This window comes from Stegostoma tigrinum, unplaced genomic scaffold (assembly GCF_030684315.1).
Source record: "Stegostoma tigrinum isolate sSteTig4 unplaced genomic scaffold, sSteTig4.hap1 scaffold_49, whole genome shotgun sequence".
Taxonomy (NCBI): domain Eukaryota; kingdom Metazoa; phylum Chordata; class Chondrichthyes; order Orectolobiformes; family Stegostomatidae; genus Stegostoma; species Stegostoma tigrinum.
Genome location: NW_026728419.1, coordinates 5,312,856 through 5,340,490, shown reverse-complemented (window position 1 = coordinate 5,340,490; position 27,635 = coordinate 5,312,856). Strand labels below are relative to the sequence as shown.

The following is a 27,635-nucleotide window of genomic DNA, read 5'->3' as shown; positions in this document are numbered from 1 at the left end:
CATGCTTGTTCTGTTTTCCTCTTAACTCAGGGCTACTACATATATAATCCTTTATTTCACCAGCATTTCTCTATTCACTGACAAAAGAACTGCAAGAGCTTTCCTTAACTGTTAGCTGCACAAAACAGTTTCAAATCCGACTTAAAATCCCAAAATGTCTAACTTGGCATCTTTTTAAACTTTTTTTTATGTTTTGTTTATCTACTGTACTGCATGTCCATAAGGACCTCACCAACCTTTACAGATGCACCATAGAAAGCATCCTATTGGGTGCATAATGGCCTGGTGCAACAACTGCTCAGCCCAAGGGCATAAGAAACTGCGGAAAGTTGTGTGCACAGCACAGATCATCACAGAAGCCAACCTCTTATCCATAGAATAACAGGTGTAGAGCTGGATGAACACAGCAGGCGAAGCAGCATCATAGGAGCAGGAAAGCTGACATTTCGGGCCTAGACCCTTCTTCAGAAATGGGGGAGGGAAAGGGAGTTCTGAAATAAATAGGGAGAGACGGGGAGGCGGATTGAAGATGGATAGAGGAGATGATAGGTGGAGAGGAGACAGGTCAAAGAGGTGGGGATGGAGCCTGTAAAGGTGAGTATAGGTGGGGAGATAGGGAGGAGATAAGTCAGTCCAGGGAGGATGTACAGGGCAAGGGGGCAGGATGAGGTTAGTAGTTCGGAGATGGGGGTGGGGTTTGAGGTGGGAGGAGGGGATAAGTGGGAGGAAGGACAGGTTAGGGAGGCAGGGACAAGCTGGGCTGGCTTTGGGATGCAGTGGGGGGGAGGGGAGATTTTGAAGCTTGTGAAATCCACATTGACATCATTGGGCTGCAGGGTTCCCAGGCAGAATATGAGATGTTGTTCCTGCAACCTTCGAGTGGCATCGTTGTGGTACTGCAGGAGGCCCAGGATGGATATGTCGTCTGAGGAATGGGAGGGGGAGTTAAAATGGTTCACAACTGGAAGGTGCAGTTGTTTTGTGCGAACCAAGCGTAGGTGTTCTGAAAAGCAGTCTTCAAGCCTCTGCTTGGTTTCCCCAATGTAGAGAAGGCCACAACGGCAACAGCCTTCTTTCCATGGACTTCATTTACACGTCTCGTTGCCACAGAAAGGCTGCCAACATCATCAATGACTCGTCCCATCTCGGTAATGCTCTCATCCAACTTCTTCCATGAGGCAGAAGATAGAACACACCCATGGTGTACCGCAAGGGTCGGTGTTGGGTCCACTGTTGTTTGTCATTTTTGGAAATGACTTGGATGAGGGCGTAGATGGATGGGTTAGTAAATTTGCAGACGACACGAAGGTTGGTCGAGTTGTGGATAGTGACGAAGGATGCTGTAGGTTGCAGAGAGACACAGATAAGCTGCAGAGCTGGGCTGAGAGGTGGCAAATGGAGTTTAATGCAGACAAGTGTGAGGTGATGCACTTTGGAGTAACCGGAAGGCAAAGTACTGGGCTAATGGTAAGACTCTTGGTAGTGTAGATGGACAGAGAGATCTCGGTGTCCATGTACACAGATCCTTGAAAGTTGCCACCCAGGTTGACAGGGCTGTTAAGAAGGCATACAGTGTTTTTAGCTTTTATTAATAGAGGGATCGAGTTCCGGAACCAAGCGGTTATGGTGAAGCTGTACAAAACTCTGGTGCGGCCGCACTTGGAGTATTGTGTACTGTTCTGGTCACCGCATTACAAGAAGGATGTGGAAGCTTTGGAAAGGGTGCGGAGGAGATTTACTAGGATGTTGCCTGGTATAGAGGGAAGGTCTCATGAGGAAAGGCTGAGGGACTTGAGGCTGTTTTCATTAGAGAGAAGAAGGTTGAGAGGTGACTTACTTGAAACATATAAAATAATCAGAGGGTTAGATCGGGTGGATAGGGAGAGCCTTTTTCCGAGGATGGTGACGGCGAGCATGAGGGGGCATAGCTTTAAATTGAGGGGTGAAAGATAAGGACAGCTGTCAGAGGTAGTTTCTTTACTCAGAGAGTAGTAAGGGAATGGAACGCTTTGCCTGCAACGGTAGTAGATTCGCCAACTTTAGGTACATTTAAGTCGTCATTGGATAAGCATATGGACATAAATGAAATAGTGTAGGTTAGATGGGCTTGAGATCAGTATGACAGGTCGGCACAACATCGAGGGCCGAAGGGCCTGTACTGTGCTGTAATGTTCTATGTTCTATCAAGGGGTTGAAGAACAGCTTCTTCTCTGCCATTATTAGACTGATGAATGGACTCTGTCACTCCAAATAGTGTTGATCTTGCTTTGCACACCTCCTGTGCAGGCATAACCTTGCATGCCTTGCTCTGTCTAAGCACACTTTGATCTGTAAATCATTGTTTGCTATGATCTGCCTGTGCCGCTCTCAAAAACACTTCACTGTACTTCGGTACACAAGACAACATAAATCAAAATCAAAACATTCTAATGGCAATCAATGTTAGCTTTTAATAATCTTCAAATTCAATGCTGAAACTCATCTTGTTGCTGACTTCATAAAATTGCAGGATGAAACCAGAGCAAGAGTGACCTGGCCCTCCAGATCGGAGCATGGATAAGGGTTAGAAGTGGTTCCAAAAAGGCATTTCAGGGGACTATTCAAAAAGGAAACTGAAAATTTTGTCAAGTGTCCCACACCCCCGGCCTGTCCAAATTTGTACAGACGCACACTTAATCAATTCCAGTTTGTATTCCGCATGCTGCCTATTGCTTTGACCTAGTGACCCTATAAGTTTCAGCAAAGGTGCAGACAGTCTTCTCAAATCTTTGCTCTCACCGCTCAGATGCTTTTGGTGTTCGCTCAGAGTTTCAGGGTACCACATGGTCCTGGAAAAGACTCCCACTTCTACTTGTGCAGGGGCAGACACAGTTATTGTGGGGCAAAGTGTTGTGACGGGAGATAGAGGTGATATGTTAGGTGCTCCCTTGGTTTTGCAGTGAAAATAGTGAGAAGAGGAGAGATCTTTGTGTGACATTCCTTGCTTCCTGTCTCCTCTTCTGTAGCAGCATCCCATCAACACCTTGACTCTGAGGTAGAGGAGATTACTGACATTTTACAAGCGCATTGATACAAATATTGGTCAGCCTGATTAAGGCAGCAGAAATCTTCTGTACCTCTGCGGTCATGACTTGCAATGGATTGAGTGCAGTGCCATGCCTTAAGCTCCATGAGACAACCGTACTCTCTAATGACAGTCTCTGAAATCTTTGCCATCCTTAAGGCCATATGTGTTTTTTTCACTCCTGCAATTCCCCTTCCCAGACGTTTTTCTGACCCACCCGACTTACAACCCTCCAGGAATGGAGCTGCTGACAACCCAAACTATGGAATTTCCTCCCTAAACCTCTCTCTCTCATTCTTTATGATACATCATAAAAATCGATATCTTTAATCGATGTTTTGCTCATCTGTGAAGCACCTAGAACATAGAACGTAGAACAATACAGCACAGAACAGACCTTTCGGCCCTTGACGTTGCGCCGACCTCTGAACCTATCTAAGCCCCTCGCCCTACACTATCCCATCATTATCCATATGCTTATCCAAGGACTGTTTAAATGCCCCTAATGTGGCTGAGTTAACGACACTGGCAGGCAGGGCGTTCCATACCCTTACCACTCTCTGAGTAAAGAACCTGCCTCTGACATCTGTCTTAAATCTACCACCCGTCAATTTGTAGCTATGTCCCCTTGTACAAGCTGACGTCATCATCCTCGGAAAAAGGCTCTCACTGTCCACCCTATTTAATCCTCTGAACATCTTGTATGTCTCTATTAAATCCCCTCTTAGCTTCCTTCTCTCCATTGAGAACAGACCCAAGCCCCTCAGCTTTTCTTCATAGGGCCTATTCTCCAGACCAGGCAACATCCTGGTAAATCTCCTCTGCACCTTTTCCAATGATTCCACATCCTTCCTGTAATGGGGCAACCAGAACTGCACACAATATTCCAAATGAGGCCACACTAGCATTTTCTACAGTTGCAGCATGACATCATGGCTCCAGAACCCAGTCCCTCTCCCAATAAAACCTAACACACCGTAAGCCTTCTTAACAGCAGTATCAACCTGGGTGGCAACTTTCAGGGATCGATGTACATGGGCACCAAGATCCCTCTGCACATCCACACTACCAACAATCTTTCCATTTCTGCCTTCCTATTATTCTTCCCAAAGTGAATCACCTCACATTTAATCCATATTAAACTCCATTTTCCAACTTCCAGCCCAATTCTGCAGTTTATCCAAGTCTCCCTGCAACCTGCAACATTCTTCCACACTGTCCACCACTCCACCGACTTTAGTGTCATCTGCAAATTTACTAACCCATCCACCTATGCCTGCGTCCAAGTCATTTATAAAAATGACAAACAGCAGTGGTCCCAAAACAAATCCTTGAGGCACACCACTAGTAACTGGACTCCAGGCTGAATATTTTCCATCAACCACCACTCGTTGTCTTCTTACAGAAAGCCAGTTTCTAATCCAAACTGCTATTTCTCCCTCAATCCTGTGTCTCTGTATTCTCTTCAATAGCCTACCATGTGGAACCTTATCAAAGGCTTTACTGAAGTCCATGTACACCATGTCAACTGCCCTTCCCTCATCCACATGCTTGGTCACCTTCTCAAAAAACTCAATGAGGTTTGTGAGACACAACCTGCCCTTGACGAATCCATGCTGACTATCTCCAATCAAATTGTTGCTTGCTAGATGACTATAAATCCTATCTCTTATAATCCTTCCCAAAATGTTTCCTGCAACTGATGTAAGGCTCACAGGCCTATAATTACCTGGGTCAGCCCCACTGCCCTTCTTGAACAAGGGCACAACATTTGCAATCCTCCAGACCTCTGGTACTGAACCTGTAGACAATGAGGACTCAAAGATCAAGGCCAAATGCTCCGCTACCACCTCCCTAGCTTCCCAGACAATCCTCGGAAAAATCCCATCTGGCCCAGGGGATTTATCTAATTCATACCTTCTAGAATTGATCACACCTCCTCCTTACTAACCTTAATCCTTTCAATTCTAGTAGCCCATAACTCAGTCATCTCCTCTACAATATTCTCCTGTTCCTCAGTGAAAACAGATGAGAAATAATCATTTAGTACCTCTCCAATCTCCACAACTTCCCACTTCTGTCTTTGACTGGCCCTATATCTACCCGAGACATCATCTTATTCGTCACACACCTATAGAACGCTTTAGGGTTCTCCTTTATTCTACCTGCCAATGTCTGCTCTTGTCCCTTCCTTGCTCTTCTTAACTCTCTCTCTCTCTTTAAATCCTTCCTAGCTAATCTGTAACTCTCCATCGCCTCATCTGAACCATCTTGTCTCATCGTCACATAAGCCTCCCTCTTCTGCCTAACAAGAGATACAATTTTTTTCATAAACCACAGCTCCCTTACCTCAATCGCTTCCTCCCTGCCTGACAGGTACATACCTATCAAGGACAGCAATATCTGTTCCTTAAACCTGCTCCACATTTCGATTGTCTCCATCCCTTGCATTTTGCTAACCCATTCTCTGCCTCCTAAGTCTTGCCTAATCGCATTATAATTGCCCTTCCCCCATCTATAACTCTTGCCCTGGAGCATATTCCTAACCCTTTCCATTGCTAAAGTAAACATAACCGAATTATGGTCACTCTCTCCAAAGTGCTCACCTACCACTAAATCAAACACCTGGCCTGGTTCATTACCAAGTACCAGATCCAGTGTGGCCTCCCCTCTTGTCGGCCCTTCAACATACTGAGTCAGGAAACCTTCCTGCACACATTGGACAAAAACTGATGCATCCAACATACTAGAGTTATCGCATTTCCAGTCAATGTTAGGGAAGTTAATGTCTGCCATAGCTAATCTCCCTGTTATTTTCACTCCTGCTCAGAATAGTTTTGCCAATCCTCTCCTCCACATCCCTGGAACTTTCCAGGGGCCTATAAAAAACTTCCAGCAGTGTGACCTCTCCTCTCCTGTTTCTGACCTCAGCCCATAACACCTCAGTAGACGAGTCCTCATCAAGAGTTCTTTCAGCCACCGTTGTACTGTCCTTGGCTAACAAAGCCACACCTCCCCCTCTTTTACCACCTTCCCTGTCCTCAATGAAAGATCTAAACCCTGGAGCTTACAACATCCATTCCTGACCCTGCTCTATCCATGTCTCCGAAACAGCCAAAACATCGAGGAGAATGACAGAGTAAAAGTTTCCATAAAATACAAGCTGTTGTTTTGCCGTACATTAGGAGAATCAGGAGTGGCCCATTTTTTCCCTCATCTCGGGATGAACACTCACCATCACTCACAGAGCTGATGAACAGCAGGAAAAATCTTCACCACTGACTACCTGCACTCACCTATCACCTTCCCACCTACCTTCCCCAGCCCCCACTCTGTTTATGTTTCAGTTCCCGTCCCCTCCCCCATTTCTGAAGAAGGGTCCTGAACCATCAACTTTCCTGCTCCTCTGATGGTGCCTGGCTCGCTGTGTCCCTCCAGCTTCACACTGTCTCATCCTTGACTCCAGCACCTGCAGCTATTGCTGTCTCCCTGTGAGCGATGTCAGCTTTGGTTCAATCCGAGCACGGGGCGGGGCTTGGAGTTCCCAATTGAAGCGGCCTACCCTCCAACCAATCAGAGCGAGTGAGATGTTTGTCTGTGTGAAAATCACGTGATCGCCCTTGTTCGGGGGCGCAAAATCTCTGCGACTGAAGGTCAGCTGCTTTCGGAAGGTACAGTACACGGGACAAAAAGGAAAGGAGCAAAAACCGGGAGGGAAATAGTTTCGGTATTGACTGAGAGGTTTTAATTGCGGTCGATGCATGTCAGAAAACGTACATTTTAACATGCCGGCCCCGTGTTTTGCAGCAAATGGAAGAATTGCTGCGGACCTGAGGCTGCGATAGGCAGAGGTGATTGCCACCATCTTTATTAGGGGCAATGATCTTTGGGACTCATGCCGGATCGCCATATTTATAGGTGGCAACCTGCAGTGGAACGCCAGCGCAGCCTTTCTTTGGGGGGGCGGCGGGGGGGTATATAGAAGCGAAATGTGTTTTTTTTTCTGGACTTCTTCCCCAGACTGAGACGTGGCGTGTATTTCCTGGGAAGGACTTTTGACGCTGGCGGAGTACTGGCTTCAGGCAGTATAAATTGCTGCAGTTACACGTTAGATACTTAGTGGAGGAGAAATGCCGAAAACGCGTTCAGAACTGCATGTTCAAAAACAGAGTTGGTGGAAAAGCTCAGTAGGTTTGGCAGCATCCGTGAATTAAAAAAATAACGTTTCGGATCCGCTAACCCTTGCTCAGAACTTCATGTTACCTGTTGCACTCTCACTTTCGGAAGTCCTGCTTTAAATATTATGATCTATTAAAGCATATCCGTTTGCCCAGTATTCATATGATTGGGATCAAATCACTGAACGTGCTCTGAGTCCCCTTGTGCTCCCTGGTCAAATTTATTAATATCTGACTTCCTCCGTCTCTAATAATGGGTGTATTTTCCCTCTGCATCTTTCTGTGTCGGGGAGCAGGGTGATTTGAACAGGAGGATTTATACATAACGAACGGAAACCAAGAGAAATGTTTGCCTTTTCCAAACAATCTTGTGGTGTTTTTTGGATTTCTATCCAGGGCTGACAGTTATTTGTCTCTTATGGATTTGTTTTACAGGGTATTAATTGAGAATAATTTGCAGACCAGGATCCATGCAAGTTCTCCATTAAGCAGAGTGATCAGGATCTGAGTATCATTGACACTTAAATGCGAAAGGGAAGAGGTTTAACCATTCTATCCATGGGAGAATATTCCTGGTAAGGTTGTAACTTGAAAGCAGAATATTCAAATTTTTGGTTTGATCACCCCTGGGATAAGTGTTGAGTTCTATACCCTGCAGCTGAGAAAGGAGATATTGGCCTGAGAGGGGCAGATTTGTCCAAACAACACCTCGTCTCCTTGAAAGAACTGTCATATTTAGTCCCAATCGCCCACTTCATGATTTTAATCTATATATTCTTCATTCTTGAATATCTGCAAACTTCCTTTTAAAATTCCTTATGGGCACAAATTCCAGCACCCCTTCAAGTGGAATCTTCCAGATCCTGACAACTCTTTTGATCCTGAAACTGCTGAAGTCTGTGTGGAGTCCTGAGGGTTATAAATTACTGCATTTAACGTGAAGATGCTGTTCCCTGAGCTCCCATTGAGCTGAATTGAAACAGTATGGGAGGCTGAGATCAGAGTGGGTGTGAGCAGACAATGAAAATGAAAATGAAAAGGCTGCACTGTGAGTGCTGCTTGGCTAAATGAGAGTGCTTTGGAGTTGGGTGAAACAGAAAGAAAGTGAAACTGAAAGATTGAGTGTGATGCTCAGTCTCAGTTTGGGCAGTTCAGAAAGTCTCACTGTCCTAACGGAAACAGTCAATTGATAATTGATACTGGAAAGAATTTTCTTACAGTTTTTAAAGTATATATTAGCTTATATAAAGTTAGCGACTTTTGATTTTATAATAGTAATGTTTGAAATGAAGGGGAAGGACCTAGCTTCATTAAATTCTCTTTAAGGCAGAAACTGGCTTAATCTGGAGAGAAGTCACAACAGAAGCCCTCAGGTCTGTGTTGTCCTTGTCTAGCACAATAGAACATAGACCCTTGATGTTGTGTCGACCTGGGAAATCAAACTGAAGCCCATTTAACCCACACTATTCCATGATCATCCATATGTTTATCCAATGACCACTTAAATGCCCTTAAACTTGGCGAGTCTACTACTGTTGCAGGCAGGGCATTTCACGCCCTTACTACTCTGAGTAAAGAACCTACCTCTGACATCTGTCCTACAACTATCACCCCTCAATTTAAAGCTATGGCCCCTCGTGCTGGCCACCTCCATCCGAGGAAGAAGGATCTCAGTGTCCGCCCTATCTACTCCTCATATCAGCTTGTATGTCTCTATTAGGTCACCTCTTAACCTTCTTCTAACGAAAACAGCCTCAAGTCCCTCAACTTTTCCTCAAAAGACCTTCCCTCAATACCAGGGAACATCCAGGTAAATCTCCTGTGCACCCTTTCCAATGCTTCCACGTCCTTCTTATAATGTGGCGACCAGAGCTCCAAGTGTGACCGCACCAGCGTTGTGTACAGCTGCAACATGACTTCATGGCTCTGAAACTCAATCCCTCTACCAATAAAACCTCACACACCATCCACCTTCTTAACAACCCTATCAACCTGGGTGGAAACTTTCAGGGATCTATGCACACGGATCCTGAGATCTCTTTGCTCATCCACACTACCAAGAATCTTACCATTAGCCCAGTACTCTGTATTCCTGTCACTCCTTCCAAAGTGAATCACCTCACACTTTTCCGCGTTAAACTCCGGGATATTACCAGTGTCCCTATTGGCTATTTGTGCAGGAAGTGTATCCGTCTGCAGCTACTGGTTAGCTGTTTTTCAGAGCTGGAGCTGTGGGTGCAGTCAGTATGGAGCATTCATGATACTGAGAAGGTTGTGGTAGCATTCTCAACAGATTGGTCACAAGCAGGTGAAGATTACACAGACAGCAAGGGAATGGGTGGCCATCAGACAAGTAAAAGGCTCAGAAATGAAGTGCTCGAGTCCCTCGTGGTCATCGTCCTCAAACAAATATACTGTTTTGGGTACTGTTTGGTCGGGGGAGGGCTGGTGGTGGTGGGGTGGCCAATCGGGAAGCAGCATCAGTCAAGTTCATGGCACTTGGAGTGACTCTGCTGCGGAGAAGGGGAGGAAAATGATGAATATGACTGTAGAGACAGGGGATTCAATAGTACGGGGCACAGAGAGACATGAATCCGGGATGGTATGTTGCCTCCCTGGTGCCAGGATCAGCGATGACATGGAACAGCTTCAGGACATTCTGGAGTGGGAGGGTGAACATCCGATTGTACCAGTGACATAGGAGGACCTGAAAGCTGAAGATAGGAAGATAAGAGATACATTAAAATACAAGATCTCAAATGTAGTATTGTCAAGCTTACACCCATTGCCACATTGTGGTAGCGAGGAGTTTTGTGTTGTGTTCAGTTGTACAAGCGACCTTTATTCAGAGCTCTGTTACCGCATGTGTGGGAGAGGCCAGAGTCCACTCCAAACCTGGCTTTCACGTGAGGCCTAATTCCCCTCTTAAATACAGCTCAGATTGGAAGAGTGGGCAATGATACTCAAACTTTCCCTGGCTGATTGTAATATTTTTATTCCTTTTGCTAGATGTTGTTTACATGCAATATTGTTGTCATTGTTAGCCACACACCCCAAATCAATATATCCAATCCAGTAAGCAAACAATCATGGACAATACTATGTTCAGCCTTAAACCCTCCCATAATCTCCTGAGGTTAGCTAGAAAATGACTTCATCTGTCTTTGGGACCTGACAATGCTTTTGACAGTTATATTCCTCCTCAGACATTTGCCAGCTGCACCATGTTTTTTGCCAAAAAACAAAATAGTAGCTTATCACTGAGAACTTTTCCAAATTCTCTACTAACTGTAGTGTGGATTGTTAGGAATTGTGATAAAGTCTTTTAAACTCAACTCTGATATAAAGTAACTACAATTTTGTAATACAGTTGAAAATTGTGGAAAAATCCCTCTCTCACTTCAGCTTAAGAGACCAAACAAACAGTGTTTCTGACTTGCTGTTGCAGTTTACAACCCCAACGATTTGCATGCTGCAAATGATTTTTAAATTGAAGTTTCATTTTCCACTCGAAGCGCTTTCCATTATTACTTTCTTGTTTTAATAAAAAGCATCTATTCAAATTCCACTGAGGATGAAATTCAGTCACTTTAGAGCTTTACCAAGCCATTAAACAAAACTTGTTTAGATTTCACAAATAACTAAGGCACTAATCATGTCTTCACTTCGGATTTTGCAATCTATCTTTGTCACTCTTCCGTTGATCTTTGCATGTAAGAATTTATTCAAATTATCCATATCTACATTTCAATTGTTTTATCTCTCTGCAGCCCTGACTTCTCTCTTTATAACCTTTCTTTGCCCCTTCCTATGTTGTTGGTCTTTTACAGGTTGTGTTTACACCATTTATTGCTTTGCCTTCCATAATGATGCAGTGAGCTGCTTTTATTGCTGACAAACATTCGCTCAAGGAATTCAGCTAACCATTTCATGTTAATTGGTTGTTTGCATTTCTGGTTACAATTACCTAAACAGTTCAGAATGCTGTAGGATCAGACTTTTGCTTCTACTTTTTAATTAAGTAACAAACTTGTGATTGTGGCTGGACCAGGCCTTTAAAAACTGCCTCTTATTAAAATGCTTATGTGTTTTGAACTGCCTGTTTACAGAAACCCAAGTAAATTCCCAAATGTTCCTTCTCAACAGGACTCTTTTATGACCCCCACAGGACCTTTCGTGATCTAATCCAGTAACAGTGTGAGCTGCTACAATGCACGTGCTTGTGAAAGCGAGAATAAGAGGACAGATGAGATGAGTGCATGGCTGGAGATATAACTTAAAGCGTTTAGATTCCTGAGGCTTTGAGACTGTTTGTTTCTGGGGAAGGTGGGACATGCACAAGCTTGAACAATTGTCCTGGGCAGAGCTGGGACAGATATTCTTGTTGATGCTTTTGCTAGTTCCACTGGTGAGGATTTAAACTCGTATGACAGGGGAATGGGAACCAAAGTATAGCTTCAGTAGTAAGAGACTCAGATCAGCAAATGGGACATGAAATTAGTTCATGATGTTGTCGGTGGCTGAAAGATTAAAAGAAAGAAGGATTAATCAAGATCAAAACTCTCTCATCATGCATCAGTCCTGAGATCCCAGGAATTGGTCTGGTGAACCTTCTTTACGATCATTCAGTAGCCAGGCCATCCTTCCTTTGGAAAGGAGAACAAAGGTGCACACGACTCCAGGTGTGGTCTCACCAAGGCCCTTATAGAAAGATATCCCTCTTCCTGTACTCGAATCCTCTCACAATGAAGGGCAAAATATCATTTGCATTCTTCACTACTTGCTGCTGCCTGTTTCCTAAAAGAGAACAGGAGAGAAACATGGAACTAAATGGGGTCAGACACTCGGGTAAAATTGTTGAACACACTGTCCCCATTGTATCGGTGCTGGCCATCAAGCACCTATTGAAGCTAGGCCCGTTTTCTGGCACTCGGTGTGTAACCTATATTATGGTGCAATGGATGATCATCTCAACACTTCTTCAAGATTGCAATGGTTCCTGCATCTGTCACCATTTCAGATGCTGTCAGATCTGCTGTGTATCTCCATCTTTTTCTGTTTTTATTTCAGATTTCAGGTATTTTGCTGTGTATTCTCAGCCCTTCAGAAGCATCAGAGGGTATGGGGAGAAAACAGGAATTGGATTCATTTTCTGATGTATAAAATGCCTGCCCTTCATGTCTGTCCAAACTCTATCTCTTTTTTTTTTGTAGGCAAACGCTGACTGTTTTCCTTCCCTGAAGGACATTAAATGAACCGGTTCAGTTTTACTGATAATCCAGCAGTGCCCCTCGGTGTTGGATCCACAATTGACCAGATTAATTTCAGAGTTTCACAATCTTTGTGTGTATTCTTCTGGTTTCTCTCTCTCTACTTTTCTGTTTGAAATTTTGATTGCATTCAGAGAAATCAAACAAAACCACATCCAGATCTGACACTCAATCTGTTTGTCATAACCTAATTATCTCAGGATTTTGAACATTGAAGGAAGAAGCACTGTTCACCAGGGAGAAATGCGTATTGTCTGTGTGTCGAAGAGTCTGTGAAGATTCATCTGAAATGTCCAAACACCAGCGCAGTCACACTGGGGAGAGACTGTGGAAATGTAGGGATTGTGGGAAAGGATTTATTTACCCATCCCAGCTGGAAATGCACCAACGCAGTCACACTGGGGAGAAACCGTTCATTTGCTCTGATTGTGGGCTGGGATTCACTCAGTCAAACAACCTGCTGAAACACCAACAAGTTCACAGTGGGGAGAGACCGTTTGCCTGCTCTGTGTGTGGGAAAGGATTTGCGCAGACATCTCACCTGCTGAAACACCAGCAAATTCACACAGGAGAGAGGCCATTCACTTGCTCTGTATGTGGGAAAGAATTTGCTTTGTCATCCAGCCTGTTGACACATCAGCGAATTCACAATGGGGACAGACTGTTCACCTGCTTTATTTGTGGGAAAGGATTCGTTTCGTCAACCAACCTGCTGAGACACCAGCAAGTTCACACCAGAGAGAAATCATTCACCTGTTCTGTGTGTGGGAAAGGATTCACTCAGTCATCCTCTCTGCTGGAACACCAGCAAGTTCACACTGGGAAAAGACCATTCATCTGTTCTGAATGTGGGAAAGGATTCACTCGCAATTCCAAACTATTGGTACATCAGCGAGTTCACACTGGAGAGAAACCTTTCACCTGTTCTGAGTGTGGGAAGGGATTTACTCACTCATCCAACCTGCTGACACATCAGCGACTTCATACTGGAGAGAGACCATTCACCTGTTCGGAGTGTGGAAAAGCATTCACTCAGACAGTTCACCTGCTGACACATCAGCGAATTCACACTGGAGAGAAACCGTTCACATGTTCCGAATGTGGGAAGGGATTTGCTCACTCAACCAACCTGCTGAGACACCAGCGAGTTCACTCTGGGGCCAGACCATTCACTTGTTCTATGTGTGGAAAGGGATTCACTCAATCATCCAAACTGTTAACACACCAGCAAGTTCACCACAACCACATTTGAAGGATTTTGCTTTTAAATCAAGGATTGAACTTGGATCTTTGGGCTGTTTGTACTGGTGTCATTAGTCCCTGCTCAAAACTTGATCTTCTCTTGGGAAATAAGGTAGGGCAGGTGACTGAGGGGTCAGTGGGAGAAATATTTTGGGGCCTATGATCATCGTTGTATTAGTTTTAAAATAGTTATGGAGAAGGATAGACTTGGTCTAAAAGTTAAAGTTTTAAATGGGACTAAGGCCAATTTTGACACTATTATGCCCCTTAAAAGCACAGTAAGACCGCCTATGTATGGGAATGCACAAGATGGATGACATGCAAAACAAGTATTTTACATCGGTATTTACTGTGGAAAAGAATATGAAAGCTAGAGAACTTAGAAATGAATGTGTATCTTGAAAAGTTCCATATTATAGAGGAGGTGGTGCTGGATGCCTTACAGAGCATAAAGGTGGATAAATCCCCAGGACCTCTTCAGGTGTATTCTCCAACTTTGCGGGAAGTTAGGCTTGCGATTGGGCCCCTTGCTCAGATATTTGCACCATTGACAGTCATAGGTGAGCTGTTAGGCTGGAGGTTGGCTATTCCAGTGCCATTGTTTAAGAAAGGTGGTAACATAAAGCCAGGGAACAATAAACTTTTGGTGAGCCTGATGTCAGTTATGGGTAAGTTGTTGGAGGGAAGTCTGAGGGATAGGATTTACATGTATTTGGAAAGCGTGGACTGAATGGGGATAGTCAACATGGCTTTGCCCATAGGAAATTATGTCTTGATTGAGTTTTTTTTTGAAGAAGTTACAAAGAAAATTGATGGCAGACTGGTGGATGTTTTCGATATGGATTTCAGTAAGTAAAATTCCGCATGGTAGACTGATTAACAAGGTGAGATCACATGGAATCCAGGGAGAGCTGGCCATTTGGAAAGGCCTTTGGCCTGCAGTATGCTGCAAGGATTGGTACTTAGTAACTATAACTCCCGCATTCACATCCAAATCATCTTTATAAATGACAGAAATGAGTGGACCCAGCTCTGATCCTTGCGGCACACCACTGGTCACACGCCTCCAGTCTACAAAGCAACCCTCCACCAGCACTCTGTCTCCTACCTTCAAGCCAGATCTGTATCCAAATGACTGGTTCTCTCTGTATTCCATGTGATCTGACCTTGCTAATCAGTCTACCATGAGGAACCTTGTCAACTGCCTTACTGACATCCATATAGAACACATCCACTGCTTTGCCCTAATCAATCCTCTTTGTTCCTTCTTCAAAAAAAATCAAGTTAGTGAAACATGATTTCCTACACACACAGCCATGTTGCCTATCCCTAATCAGTCCTTCCCTTTCCAAATATTTCAAGTACTATCCCTCAGGATTCCCTCCAATGGCTTGCCCACCACTAATATCAGGCTCACTGGCCTATAGTTTCCTGGCTTTTCCTTAGCACCTTTCTGAAATAGTGGCACCACATTAGCCAACTTCTGATCCCTCATCTGTGGCTATCGATGATACAAATATCTCAGCAAGGGGCCCAACAATCTCTTGCCTAGTTTCCCTCCGAGTTCTCGGATACACCTGATCAGGTCCCAGGAATTTATCCACTTTTATGCGTTTTAAGCCGTTCAGCATCACTACCTCTGAAATATGGCTAATTTTCAAGTTGTTGCTATTTATTTCCCCACAGTCTATATCTTCCATATCCTTTTCTGTAGTAAATACTGATGCATAATACTTGTTTTATTATATTCCCCATTTCTTGCAATTCCACACATAGGCGGCATTGCTGCTTTTTAAGGGGCCCTATTCTCTCCCTAGTTATCCTTTTGTTCTTAATCTATTTGTAGAATCCTTCTGGATTTTCCTTCATACTATTTGCCGAAGCTACCTCATGTCCCCTTTTTGCCCTCCTAATTTCCCTCTTAAGTATACCATTGTCATTATACTCTTATAAGGATTCACTCAATCTCTGCTGTCTATACCTGGCATGTCCTTCCTTTTTCTTGACCAAAACCTTGATTTCTCTAGTCATCCAGAATTCCCTACACCTACCAGCCTTGTCCTTCACCCGAACAGGAATATACTGTCCCTGAACACTCATGTTTTTTTTTTGAAGGCTTCCCAGTTCTGAATCTTTCCGTTTTACCTGCAATATCTGCCCCAATCAACTTTTGAAAGCTCTTGTGTAATCCCTTTAAAATTGGCCTTCCTCCAATATAGAGCTTTAACTTTCAGATCCGGTCTACTCTTTTCCATCACTATTTTAAAACTAATAGAATTATGGTCACTGGCCCCAAAGTCCTCCCCCGCTGATACCCTAGTCACCTGTCCTGCTTTATTTGTCAAGAGCCGGTCAAGATTTGCACTTTCTCTAGTCGGTACATCACATACTGAATCAGAACGTTTTCCTGGACACTCGCTCTCAGCAAATTCCTCTCCATTCAAGCATTTTACACCATGGAATTCCCAGTCTGTGTTTGGAAAGTTAAAATCCCTTCCATAACCACCCTGTTATTCTTACAGATAACCGAGATCTTCTTTCAAAATTGTTTGTCAGATTCCTGCTGACTATTGGGAGGCCTATAGTATAATCCCAATAAGGTGATCATCTCTTTCTTATTTCTCAGTTCCACCCAAATAACTTCCCTGGATGTGTTCTCAGATATATCCCTCCTAAGTGAAGCCATAATGTTATCCTTGTTCAAAAATGCCACTTTTCACAAAGCACATTCTTGCTTTGCTTCCCCTCCCGCTTTGACTTTCTATCCTTTCTATCGGATCTATAATCTTAGAACATTAAGCTGGCATCACTGTCCATCCTTGAGCCTTGTCTCTGTAATTGCAATGATAACCCAGTTCCATGTTTCCAACCTTGCCCTGAGTTCATCTGCCTTAGCTGTTAGGCCTCTGGCATTGAGATAAATGGTGTTTAATTTATTAGTCCTTTTGCGTTAATTTTAATAACAATTATGTAACTGTAGGGTAGGTTTTGAAAATGATGATGTTTTATTGCTGTATATCAACACCTTCACACTGGGTAAAGACAATCCACCTGCACACTGTGTGAAAAGGGATTTCCTAGATCATTAGGACTGGTTTTCATAGAATTCAGAGTATTCCTACAGTAGGGAAACAGGCCCTTTGGCCCAAGAATTCCACAGAAAACCTCAGAGCATGCCACCCAGACACATCTCCCCGTAGCCCACCTAATCTACACATCCCTGAACACTCTGGGCAATTTAGCTTGGCCAATCCACCTAACCAACACATGGGAGGAAACCAGAGCACCCAGAGGAAACCCACGCAGCCACAGGGAGAATATGCCAACTCCACACACTCATTTGCCCAAGGGTGGAATCAAGTCTGGGTCCCTGGCATTGTGAGCCAGCAGTGCTAACCGCTGAGCCACTGTGGATAACCACCAATGAGTTCCCAAGAATCTGTAGGAATTTTTTATGTTGCTCCTATTATCTGTGTCCACGTCATGTTATCTGGGCATGTTTCTCATGATGTTTGAAAACACCACGTGTCTGGTTACCTAGTTGGGAGAAAAAAACAATACAAGTCAACCTTTTATTAAAACTACTGTGCATTGCGTCTTCATCTCAAAAGCAGACTAGTTTATTTTGAAAGGCTCTCCATCTCCCCTAACTCCTCCATCCTCACCTCCCAAGTGTAAGGAACCGGTGGTTTTTATTTTTCACTCAATGACAGTCAGTACATTTCAGGTGAGCAAATGGGAACAGGGTCATCCCATAATGCTTGAAACTTAGTGTACTAATGGTACATTATTACAGTAATAACCATTACAATTCTTTTCCGAACCTTTCAAGTTTTACAACACCCTTCCTTTAGCAAGAAGACTAGAATTACACACAGCAGTTACACCTAAACCAGAATGGGACCTGCATCCTTGTGGGGGGTGGGGGTGCGTTTCCAGTACTGTTGAGGGCCTTGTAAATCCCTGAGCAGTGGGCTGAAATCCAGGGAGAATGTTCAAAATAATAATAAGGGCCAAAAAGAGAAGAAACGAGAGTCTGGAAGGCCTTGTCACAGGCCAGTTTAAGGTACAAGGGAGTTTGTTAAGGGTGAATGGTGTTCAGATGAATAAGGCAGATGATTTGAGGATATAAATTAATGGGGCCATAAAGACATTGCTGTCAATTGGACATGGTTAGCAGCTCAGTATTCCAGGTTACAGGGCCTTCATGCAAGGCAGTGGAGGTGGTAAAGGAGGAGGGGATATTGTTATTTTGTTTAGGGAATCAATTACAGCAATAAGGAGGGCTGGCATCTTTGAAAACTCCACAAATAAATAAGGAGGCAAATTTTGAGAAAGTGTAAAAGTAGCAGGATTGTGGTAGCAGGAGCTTTCAATTTCCTCAGCATTAATGGAGTCATCACAGTGGGAAAGATTTATCAGAATTTTTAAAATACATCCAGGACAGCACTTCTTCAGCCACTAAGGAGAAGTCCCAACAAGGAAGGGGAAGGTCCTGGACTTGACTTTAGGTTACAAAGTTGAGCAAGTGGTTGAAGTTTCAGTGGGATTGCATTTTGCAGGCAGTTATTATAACTTTTCGATTCAGGATTGTAAGAAAAGGAAAAGGATGGGCCTTAAGTCCTAAACTGATGCTGAAGTGATGAAGAAAGTAAATGGAATTTTGGCCTTAATTGCGAATTATTGGTGTTTGAGGATCGGGACATCTTGTAACAACTGTATTGGATGTTGGTGAAGCCATACTGGTATATTATTTACAGTTTTGGTGCTTGTATTTAAGAAGGATATGCTGGCGTTGAATGCAGTGCAAAAAAGATTCACTAAGCTGATTCATGGGATGAAAGGGTTAGCCTGTCACGAATAGCTGGAGGAAGGGAATTTGCAGAGAGGAAATACTAAATAATTAAACAGGTGGTGCCCAGTGTTGGACTTGTACTCATAACCCTGCACTTAAGCAGCGTATGTTCTGACAACTGAGCTAACTTGGCCTCCCACAGTCAGTGTTCAAATCCTGCTTCATAAGGTGACGAATGGGTTTTTCACTGATGCCACTGCAGTCCAAGGAAGTAAAAGGTAATTGCTTTAGAAAATCCTAAGGTTCCAATGTATTCTTCTCATTGACATTGCAATCCATTTTCAGTACTTGCTCCATGATTTAACATTCAAAATTAATTTCGTGATGTTGTTTCCCTACTCTTTAAGCAGCCTGTATGACGCCAGTCACTCGGTCAAATGGTGAATAAATCTGTTTCAATAAACCAATTCTTTTCAGCTACAGTATAAGAAATGTTCCTTTATTTGCTGAGTCTCTCACAACATTTTCTTTGTTCTGTGTGTCAACAACTTTGGCCAATTCTCATGTTATGGACTACATGTTCAGACACTGGTTAAAAAAATTCTAAGGATCAGAGGTTTCTGGTGCAGTTGCATGACTTACTGCTAAGCGGTACAAAGAAATAAACAGGCTTAAAGATTAGGAAGGAAATATGTTTTTGCATTTTTAAGTGTAGAGTTCAGTTACTGTGTGCTTGCTTCTTATAAAATGGATGATTTGAAGTCTTCACAGTGCAATGTTCAAACGACAGACACCTAGACATTGTCAGCAAGTATTTAAGGCATTTGACACATTGAGGGAATTAATTTAGAAACACAAATTGTCCAAAAAAAAGTGCTGGATAAATGCAGCAGGTCTCTCAGTTAGTTATTATAGCTCTTTTTGATTCAGGATGGGTATGGAAAAGGACAAAAATGGGTCTAAAGTCCTTTGCTGGTGCTGCAAATGATAAAGAAAGAAAATAGAATTTTAGCTTTAATTGCTACATAATTGTTAAAAATTGTAACAACTGTGTGGGATGTAGTGAAGCCATTCCTGCAGAGAGAGAGAGAGAGAGAGAGAGAGAGAGAAATAGTTCTAAGATCTTGAAACTAACATGATTTCATTTGTCTTAGACATTGCCAGACCTACTTTGTTTCTATAGCACTTTCTGTTAAACAGCAAAAAGTTCTTTTCTTGAAGAGAAAAGCTTGATAGGTGACCTGAGAGAAATTGGAGACTTTGCAGGGATTTGAGGCAAAATTGGTGTTGAGGTTGCGAACCCATTAGAGATTTGAGAAATGGTAATGCAGTCTCGAGGCCTCTCCTGCTCCATGACTAAAATTTGGTGTCGCGACATTATCATCGAAGACAATAAGGATGACCATGACTTGTCAGTTACTGTGGCTGAACAGTCTAAGGTGCTGAATTAAGACTCCAGTCTTTTCATTGATGTGGGTTTGAATCTCACTGCTGCGAATGTCCCATGAGCAAGTGGCATTTTCTTCTCCGCAGGATTTTGCTGTGTGTAAGAAAAGAGGAGACAATACACATAATTTGCTGCGTGAAGAAAAAATAAAGATAGACTTGAAGTTCTATTAAAGTTATTTTTCAAGCAGCTACACAGACATGTTTGAGTGTACAGGAGACATAGAAACAAAATAGGTACAGCAGGGATGAGGAAGAACAGAGAGAGGGAGGGGAAAACCTACATTACCTCATCCTCAGTATTTATCCAGAACAGCATTCGGTGAGAGTAACCACTGCATAGTCCTGTGGAAAGTAGGTCCCATTCTCACTTTGAGAAAAACTTCTCACGCTGCATGGTACTATCACGATGCTAAATTGGATAGTCTTTTAACAGATCTGCTGACTTATTTTTCAGCACCTGTGATACACTTTGGGCCAATAACACTACAACTGAGAGAGCAGAGATTTTAATCACTCCAACATTATGGGACACTTGAGTATGGGGGACCGGTCAGTGTCAGGGCAGTTAAATCTAGAGGTAACAAAGAATGGATAGGGTTTCAGCAGCAGATGAGCTGAGACGTGGATGGAGTCAGGTGATGTTACTGAGATGGAAACAGTTGGTTTGGTGATGATGTGGTTGAAAGCTCATCTTAGTGTGAAGTATTTCATCAGAGTTGTGAACAGTCTGGTTCAGCTTCACACAGTTACTAGACAGAAGGTTGCAGTCAGTGTAGAAGCTGTCTCAGTGTTTAATTGGAGGAAATTGCTGTTCATCCTGCACTGGATTCAGACAAGTCAGGATGATGTGTGACTTGGAGGGGGTCCTCATGGTGATGGTGTTCCACATAGATCTTCCATACTGGACATTCACAATAGTGAAGTTTAAGGGTTTGTGACATGATGTCAAAGTCCTGATTGAGATGTGGATTTATTCAATACCTGTGTTTCACCTCTTTCTCCACATTCTTTCTTTGTCTGACCACTCACTAGGAGGCCAGAGTCTTGTGTAAGCCCAGACCAGGTGGTAGGTTCTGTTCCCTGATCGACATTAATGAATCACTGGCTTTTGTGGTCACTTCTTTTTTACAGTACATCATTAATCCTATGGGGTGGCACGGTGGCTCAGTGGTTAGCTTTGCAGCCTCACAGCACCAGGGACCCGGGTTCGATTCTCGCCTCGGGCAACTGTATATGCGGAGTTTTCACGTTCTCCCTGTGTCTGTGTGGGTTTCCTCCAGGTGCTCTGGTTTCCTCCCACAAAGATGTGCAGCCTAGGTGGATTAGTGGATTAGCCATGCTAAATTGCCCATGGTGTTCAGGGCTGTGTGGGATATAGGGGGATGGGTCTGGGTGGGATGCTTCAAGGGGCAGTGTGGACTTGTTGGGCTGAAGGGACTGTTTCCACACTGTAGGGAATCCAATCTAATCAAACTACCAGATTTATTACCAGCTGATTTCATAGGCAGCCTGGTGTTTGTGTGGACTCTCTCTTCGTTGCATTGTTCTGTTTTAAATTTATTTCACAGAGTATTCAAAGGGAAACTGACACCAGGCATAATCCCAGCGTTTTATGGGCCCCTCAGTTTATTGTAAACAGAACATTATCAGATTTTGAACATGGAAGGAGAAAGCATTATTCACAGTGTGAAACCATACACGTATTGTGTGTGTGTGGACACCAGTTTTAATTAACTACCAGGACTGACACAATGCAAGCCTTGATTGTGGGGAGGGATTCACTTGATTAACTACAGTCCTGGCACACAAGCTGTTCACACTGATGAGAGACCTTTTTAAATGTCCAAACTGTGGGAAGTGCTTTAAATGTTCTGATGAATCATCAATATGTTCACACTGCTGAGAGACCATTTGTGTGTTTTTTGTAGCCATGTGTTCAGATGATCAACTAAACTCCATTTACACCAGTGAGTTCACACTGGAGAGAGGCCATTCGTCTGCTCTGAGGGTGGGAAGGGATTCACTCATTTATCTCATTTGCTGACACGGAAGTGAGTTTGTCGGTAGCTGTTGGATGTTTGTATTTTGCTTTCAATCACAGTCAGTACTGAACCGTTTCAATGGAATCTGTTTCCATTGGTTTGAATAACTCCAGTTCTCAGTCGTTATATTTAGCATTAGAGTCAAATCAAACAGCTTTCTGTGTGACCTGCAGTATGTTTATTTTTAATGATATGTCTAATAAAAGTTTGTTCTCATTGAACATCTCTTCCCCCTCCCCCATGTATTCTCCATCCTCACCTACAACAACAACAGTGAGGAGCTCAAAGAGCTTCATTGTCTGACTCATGGTGACAATTGATCCACTGCCTCTGCTGCTTCCAATGATTCCAAGGGGCTCCTAAAGTTTGCCCCTGTCTGAACCCAGAACCTGCATGTTCCTCTGGCTATAACTATGTAGGAGACAAACCAATGTGTTATGAGCCCCTCTCAACTGGCTGCCAACATTTTCTCTCCTAATTCTCTCCCTTCCTTGTGTGCTTTTTCATCTGCTTGCCCCAACTTCTGAACCTTCTGTATTCCTCGTGACTGTCAATTTGGACTTTTCTCTTTGACACCTATCATAGGTGCTTGTTTTTTGTTCTTAAATTCTAATTGTCATACAAGCAGCCGTGAATGTTTGCCCTTCCTTTCCTTTCTGAGTGTAATTGAACCATCTTCTCTTTGAAAGTATTGCAATTATTAATTGTACTTTGTCCCGTCAACCTCCACTCAGTCATTGCTGTCCAGCTTTGACCTTGCTCTGTTGAAGACAACTTTCCATCAACTGAGCTTTCTTATTCTGAACTAATGCTGGTTATTATCTGACATTATTCTGTACCTTCCTACACGTGACCATGGTCTCCTGAATGATCCGCCGCTGACACTTGATCTACTTGGCTCCCATCATTCCCAAGAAGTATGATCAAACGAGCGCTCTTTCTTTTTGAACTGAATGCACTGTTTTTGGAAACTTGTCATGCATACAATCCAGAAAAACTTACTGTCACTGCCTGTTACTCTAGCAATATTCCAGTCTGTATTTGAAAAACTGAGGTCTCAAATAATACTACAGAACAGGAACAGTCCCTTTAAACCACAAGCCTCCATTAACGCACGATTTTCTAATCATGAAATCTCTTTCTTTCCCCTGCACAGTTTGTATCTCTCTATTCCCTGCCAATTCACGAATCCATCAAGATGTCTTTTAAGTATTGTGATTGTATCTGTTTATCCCACTTCCTCTGGCAATGCATTCTTGACACATACTATTCTGTGTGTAAAAACTCACCTTTCACACCTCCTTTACATGTTTCCCTATTACTTTAAACGTATGTCCCCTACACAAACTGTCATTTCTACTCTCGACTCCAACTACCCATGTCTCTCCCAGTTTTGTAAATTTCTACCGGGTTGCCCCTCAGCCTCTGATATTCAAATGAAAACAAACCAAATTTATCCAACATCTCCTCATAACTAATATCCTCCAAACAAGGTGATATCCTGGTAACCTGTTTCTGTACCCTTTGGTGGTTTGACGAGCAGAATTGTACACAACATTGCAAATATAACCTCACTAAAGTTCTAGCGAGCTGCAACATGACCAATTTTTATACACTTTGCCCTGACCATCATCTCCACTCGGGTTGCCATTTTCAGGAAACTGTGAAACTGTAGACCTAGATACTGCTCTATGATCGTGCTTCTCAGAATTCTGCCATTTACTGTACACTTCCCTCCTTCACTAGACCCTCCAAAATGCATCACCTCACATTTGTTTGGATTAAATGCCACCTGCCATTTTTTCCACACAAGTCTCCAGTCAATCTATGTCCTGCTGTCTCCTCTGGCATTCCTCCTCACTACCTCACAGCTCCCATGATCTTTGTCATTCACATACTTACTAATTTGATCACCTACATTCTCCTCCAAATTTTTTTTATAATAAATATGTTAACAACAGGCCTACACAGGCCCCACACCCCACCTCTTCCTCCGTTACATTGATGACTGTATCGGCGCCGCCTCTTGCTCCCCAGAGGAGCTCGAACAGTTCATCCACTTCACCAACACCTTCTACCCCAACCTTCAGTTCACCTGGGCCACCTCCAGCACATCCCTCACCTTCCTGGACCTCTCAGTCTCCATCTCAGGCCAACCAGCTTGTAACTGATGTCCATTTCAAGCCCACCGACTCCCACAGCTACCTAGAATACACCTGCTCCCACCCACCCTCCTGCAAAAATTCCATGACCTATTCCCAATTCCTCCACCTCCGCCGCATCTGCTCCCACGATGAGGCATTCCACTCCTGCACATCCCAGATGTCCAAGTTCTTCAAGGACCGCAACTTTCCCCCCACAGTGGTAGAGAACGCCCTTGACCGCGTCTCCCGCATTTCCTGCAACACATCCCTCACACCCCGCCCCTGCCACAACCGCCCAAAGAGCATCCCCCTCGTTCTCACACACCACCCCACCAACCTCCGGATACAATGCATCATCCTCCGACACTTCCACCATCTACAATCCGACCCCACCACCCAAGACATTTTTCCATCCCCACCTTGTCTCCTTTCCGGAGAGACCACTCTCTCCGTGACTCCCTTGTTCTCTCCACACTGCCCTCCAACCCCACCACACCCGGCACCTTCCCCTGCAACCGCAGGAAATGCTACACTTGCCCCCACACCTCCTCCCTCACCCCTATCTCAGGCCCCAAGATGACTTTCCACATTAAGCAGAGGTTCACCTGCACATCTGCCAATGTGGTATACTGCATCCACTGTACCCGGTGTGGCTTCATCTACATTGGGGAAACCAAGCGGAGGCTTGGGGACCGCTTTGCAGAACACCTCCGCTCGGTTTGCAATAAACAACTGCACCTCCCAGTCGCAAACCATTTCCACTCCCCCTCCCATTCTATAGATGACATGTCCATCATGGGCCTCCTGCAGTGCCACAATGATGCCACCCGAAGGTTGCAGGAACAGCAACTCATATTCCGCTTGGGAACCCCGCAGCCCAATGGTATCAATGTGGACTTCACCAGTTTCAAAATCTCCCCTTCCCCCACTGCATCCCAAAACCAGCCCAGTTCGTTCCCTCCCTCCACTGCACCACACAACCGGCCCAGCTCTTCCCCTCCACCCACTGCATCCCAAAACCAGTCCAACCTGTCTCTGCCTCCCGAACCTGTTCTTCCTCTCACCCATCCCTTCCTCCCACCCCAAGCCGCACCTCCATCTCCTACCTACTAACCTCATTCCACCTCCTTGACCTGTCCGTCTTCCCTGGACTGACCTATCCCCTCCCTACCTCCCCACCTATACTCTCCTCTCCACCTATCTTCTTTTCTCTCCATCTTCGGTCCGCCTCCGCTTCTCTCCCTATTTATTCCAGAACCCTCACCCCATCCCCCTCTCTGATGAAGGGTCTCGGCCAGAAACGTCAGCTTTTGTGCTCCTGAGATGCTGCTGGGCCTGCTGTGTTCATCCAGCCTCACATTTTATTATCTGTTAACAACAGGGGTCTGATTCCTACTGAAAGGCACTGGTCACAGATCTGTAGCTACTTTTCATCTTCTATGACAAAGCCAGTTCTGTACCCAACTCACGATGTAACCTGGGTCACTTAGACTTCTGTATCAGCCTGCCACAAGGGACCTTGTCAAAGGCCTTGCTGAAGCTCATGTGGATAACATGCATCTTGGCTTCCTGCCTCTCACAAACTGGATTGTGTTTTTTTTTTGAATAAGTGGTGAAGATGATCGATGAAGACAGTGCAGTGGATGTTGTCTGCATGTACTCTACTGAAGCATTCGACAAGCTCCCTCATGGTAGCTGGGCCCAGAAGATTATGTCATATGAGATCAATCCATGGTGAGTTGCTAAATTGGATTGGGTTAGAGGACAGAGGGTGGGTGGGGACGGTGTTTTTTGATTGGAGATCTGTGACCAGTGGTGTTCCATAAGGTTTGTCATTTTTTCAAAGATTTGGATGAAAATCTAAGCTGTCTGTTTAATAGATTTGCTAATGTTGTGAAAATTGGTGCAGGTGAGGATAGTGAGGTAGGTTGTCAAAGGACACAGCAGGATGTACATCAATCGGAAAGTTGGATGGAGAAATGGCAGATGGACTTGAATTTAGAGAAGAGTGAGGTAATGCAGTTTGTGTTTAATATCTGCAAATCCTTCTCTTCTAATGTCCTGCAAAAGGAACTTACAAGTCATTTACTGTCATTGCAGGATAGAAATTCAAAACAGACAAGTCCAGATCCTGAGGAACATTATTCTCCTCTCTTATTTCTCAAATCTGTAAATTCCTGGCTCTACCCTCCTTCCTCTTTCGACTGAAATCCACATCCAACCTCCCCATTTCTGTCCTCCGCTTCCAGTTTTCTCCCTTTCTCCGTCCTCTCCCCTCTGGATTAAATTCCTAACTCCTTTCTGCTGACTGAAAAATCAAATCAATGAGTCTGATTTGGGGTTTGAGACACTGGTGCAACCGCACCTGGAGTATTCTGTGCAGTATTGTTCTCGTGATCTAAGGAATGATAGTCTGGCTTTGTAGACACAGTGCTATGAAGGTATACCAGACTGATTCTGGGAAGGGGGTTTCTTCATTCAGAGAGGAGTGAATCTGTGGAGTTCAAATACCAAAGAAAGTGGTTGTGGCAAAATATTGAACGTTGTAAAGAAGGTTTAGATTATTGTTCAGAGGGACAAAGGGATCAAAGGGTGTTGAAAGTGAGAAGGTACTGAGTTGGTGATCAGCAATATCAGCATGAATGGCAGAACATCTCAAGGGCTAAAGTGCGATCTGTGCGTGAAGAAGGTCTGAGGCTCCGAAAGCTTGTGTTTTCAAATAAACCTGTTGGACTAATAAGCTGGTGTTGTGTGATTTCTGACCTTGTCCACCCTAGTCCAACACCAGCACTTCATGTTCTTATTTCCTAAGACTCTATATCACCATTTTTAATTTCCCTCCTAGTCATGGCTAGGCCACATTTCTCATTTCATTTTTGTGCCAGAAAGGAATGAACAACTGTTGCAGTTCCCCAATATTTTCTTTAAGTATTTTCACTTGCCTTTCCACTTCTATCCCATTAAGTAAAACTCCCCAATTTATTATGGCCAGTTTGTGTGCCATGCTATCACAGTTTCCTCTTTTTAAATTCAGGATCTTAGTCTCAGAAGCAACTCTACCACTCTCCAACTTAGAGTCACAGAGTTGTACAGCATGGAATCAGAATCTTTGGTCCAATGCGTCCAAGCTAACCGGGTATCCTAATTAATGTGGTCCCATTTCATACCATTTGGCCCATACCCCTGCAAACTCTTCCTGTTCGTGCACCCATCTAGATACCTTTTAAATGTTGTAATTGTACCAGCCCCTACCACTTCCTCTTGTAGCTCATTCCATACACGCACTACCCTTGACATGAAAAAAAAATTGCCCCTTAGGTTCCTTTTACATCTTTCTGGTATCAACTTAAAGCTACGTGCTCCAGTTTTGGACTACGAGCCTTGGAAAATGACGTTGGCTACTCACCTTATCCATGTCTCACGATTTTATAAACATTTATAAGGCCACCCC

The 27,635-nt window shown here is 43.9% G+C and overlaps 1 protein-coding gene across 5 annotated transcripts; it reads left to right on the top strand.

Moving 5' to 3' along the window:
• Positions 1–6,653: 6,653 nt before the first annotated feature.
• Positions 6,654–21,372, top strand: LOC132208619 (zinc finger protein 229-like). 5 transcript variants are annotated; one of them, XM_059644078.1, is made up of 3 exons: positions 6,654–6,735; positions 7,678–7,817; positions 12,456–21,372. In XM_059644078.1, the coding sequence occupies exon 3, from the start codon at positions 12,802–12,804 to the stop codon at positions 13,762–13,764; it is 963 nt and encodes a 320-aa protein (XP_059500061.1). In that variant the 5' UTR covers positions 6,654–6,735; positions 7,678–7,817; positions 12,456–12,801; the 3' UTR covers positions 13,765–21,372. The 5 variants fall into 5 exon arrangements, with proteins under 5 accessions (XP_059500061.1, XP_059500064.1, XP_059500062.1 ...); XM_059644079.1 differs by having other exon boundaries at positions 6,697–6,717; XM_059644080.1 differs by lacking the exon at positions 6,654–6,735 and adding an exon at positions 6,802–6,915.
• Positions 21,373–27,635: the final 6,263 nt, after the last annotated feature.

What these genes read in the sequence shown, in the direction of transcription:
- LOC132208619 (XM_059644078.1), top strand. Translation starts at nt 12,802, where the DNA reads ATGTCCAAACACCAGCGCAGTCACACTGGGGAGAGACTGTGGAAATGT.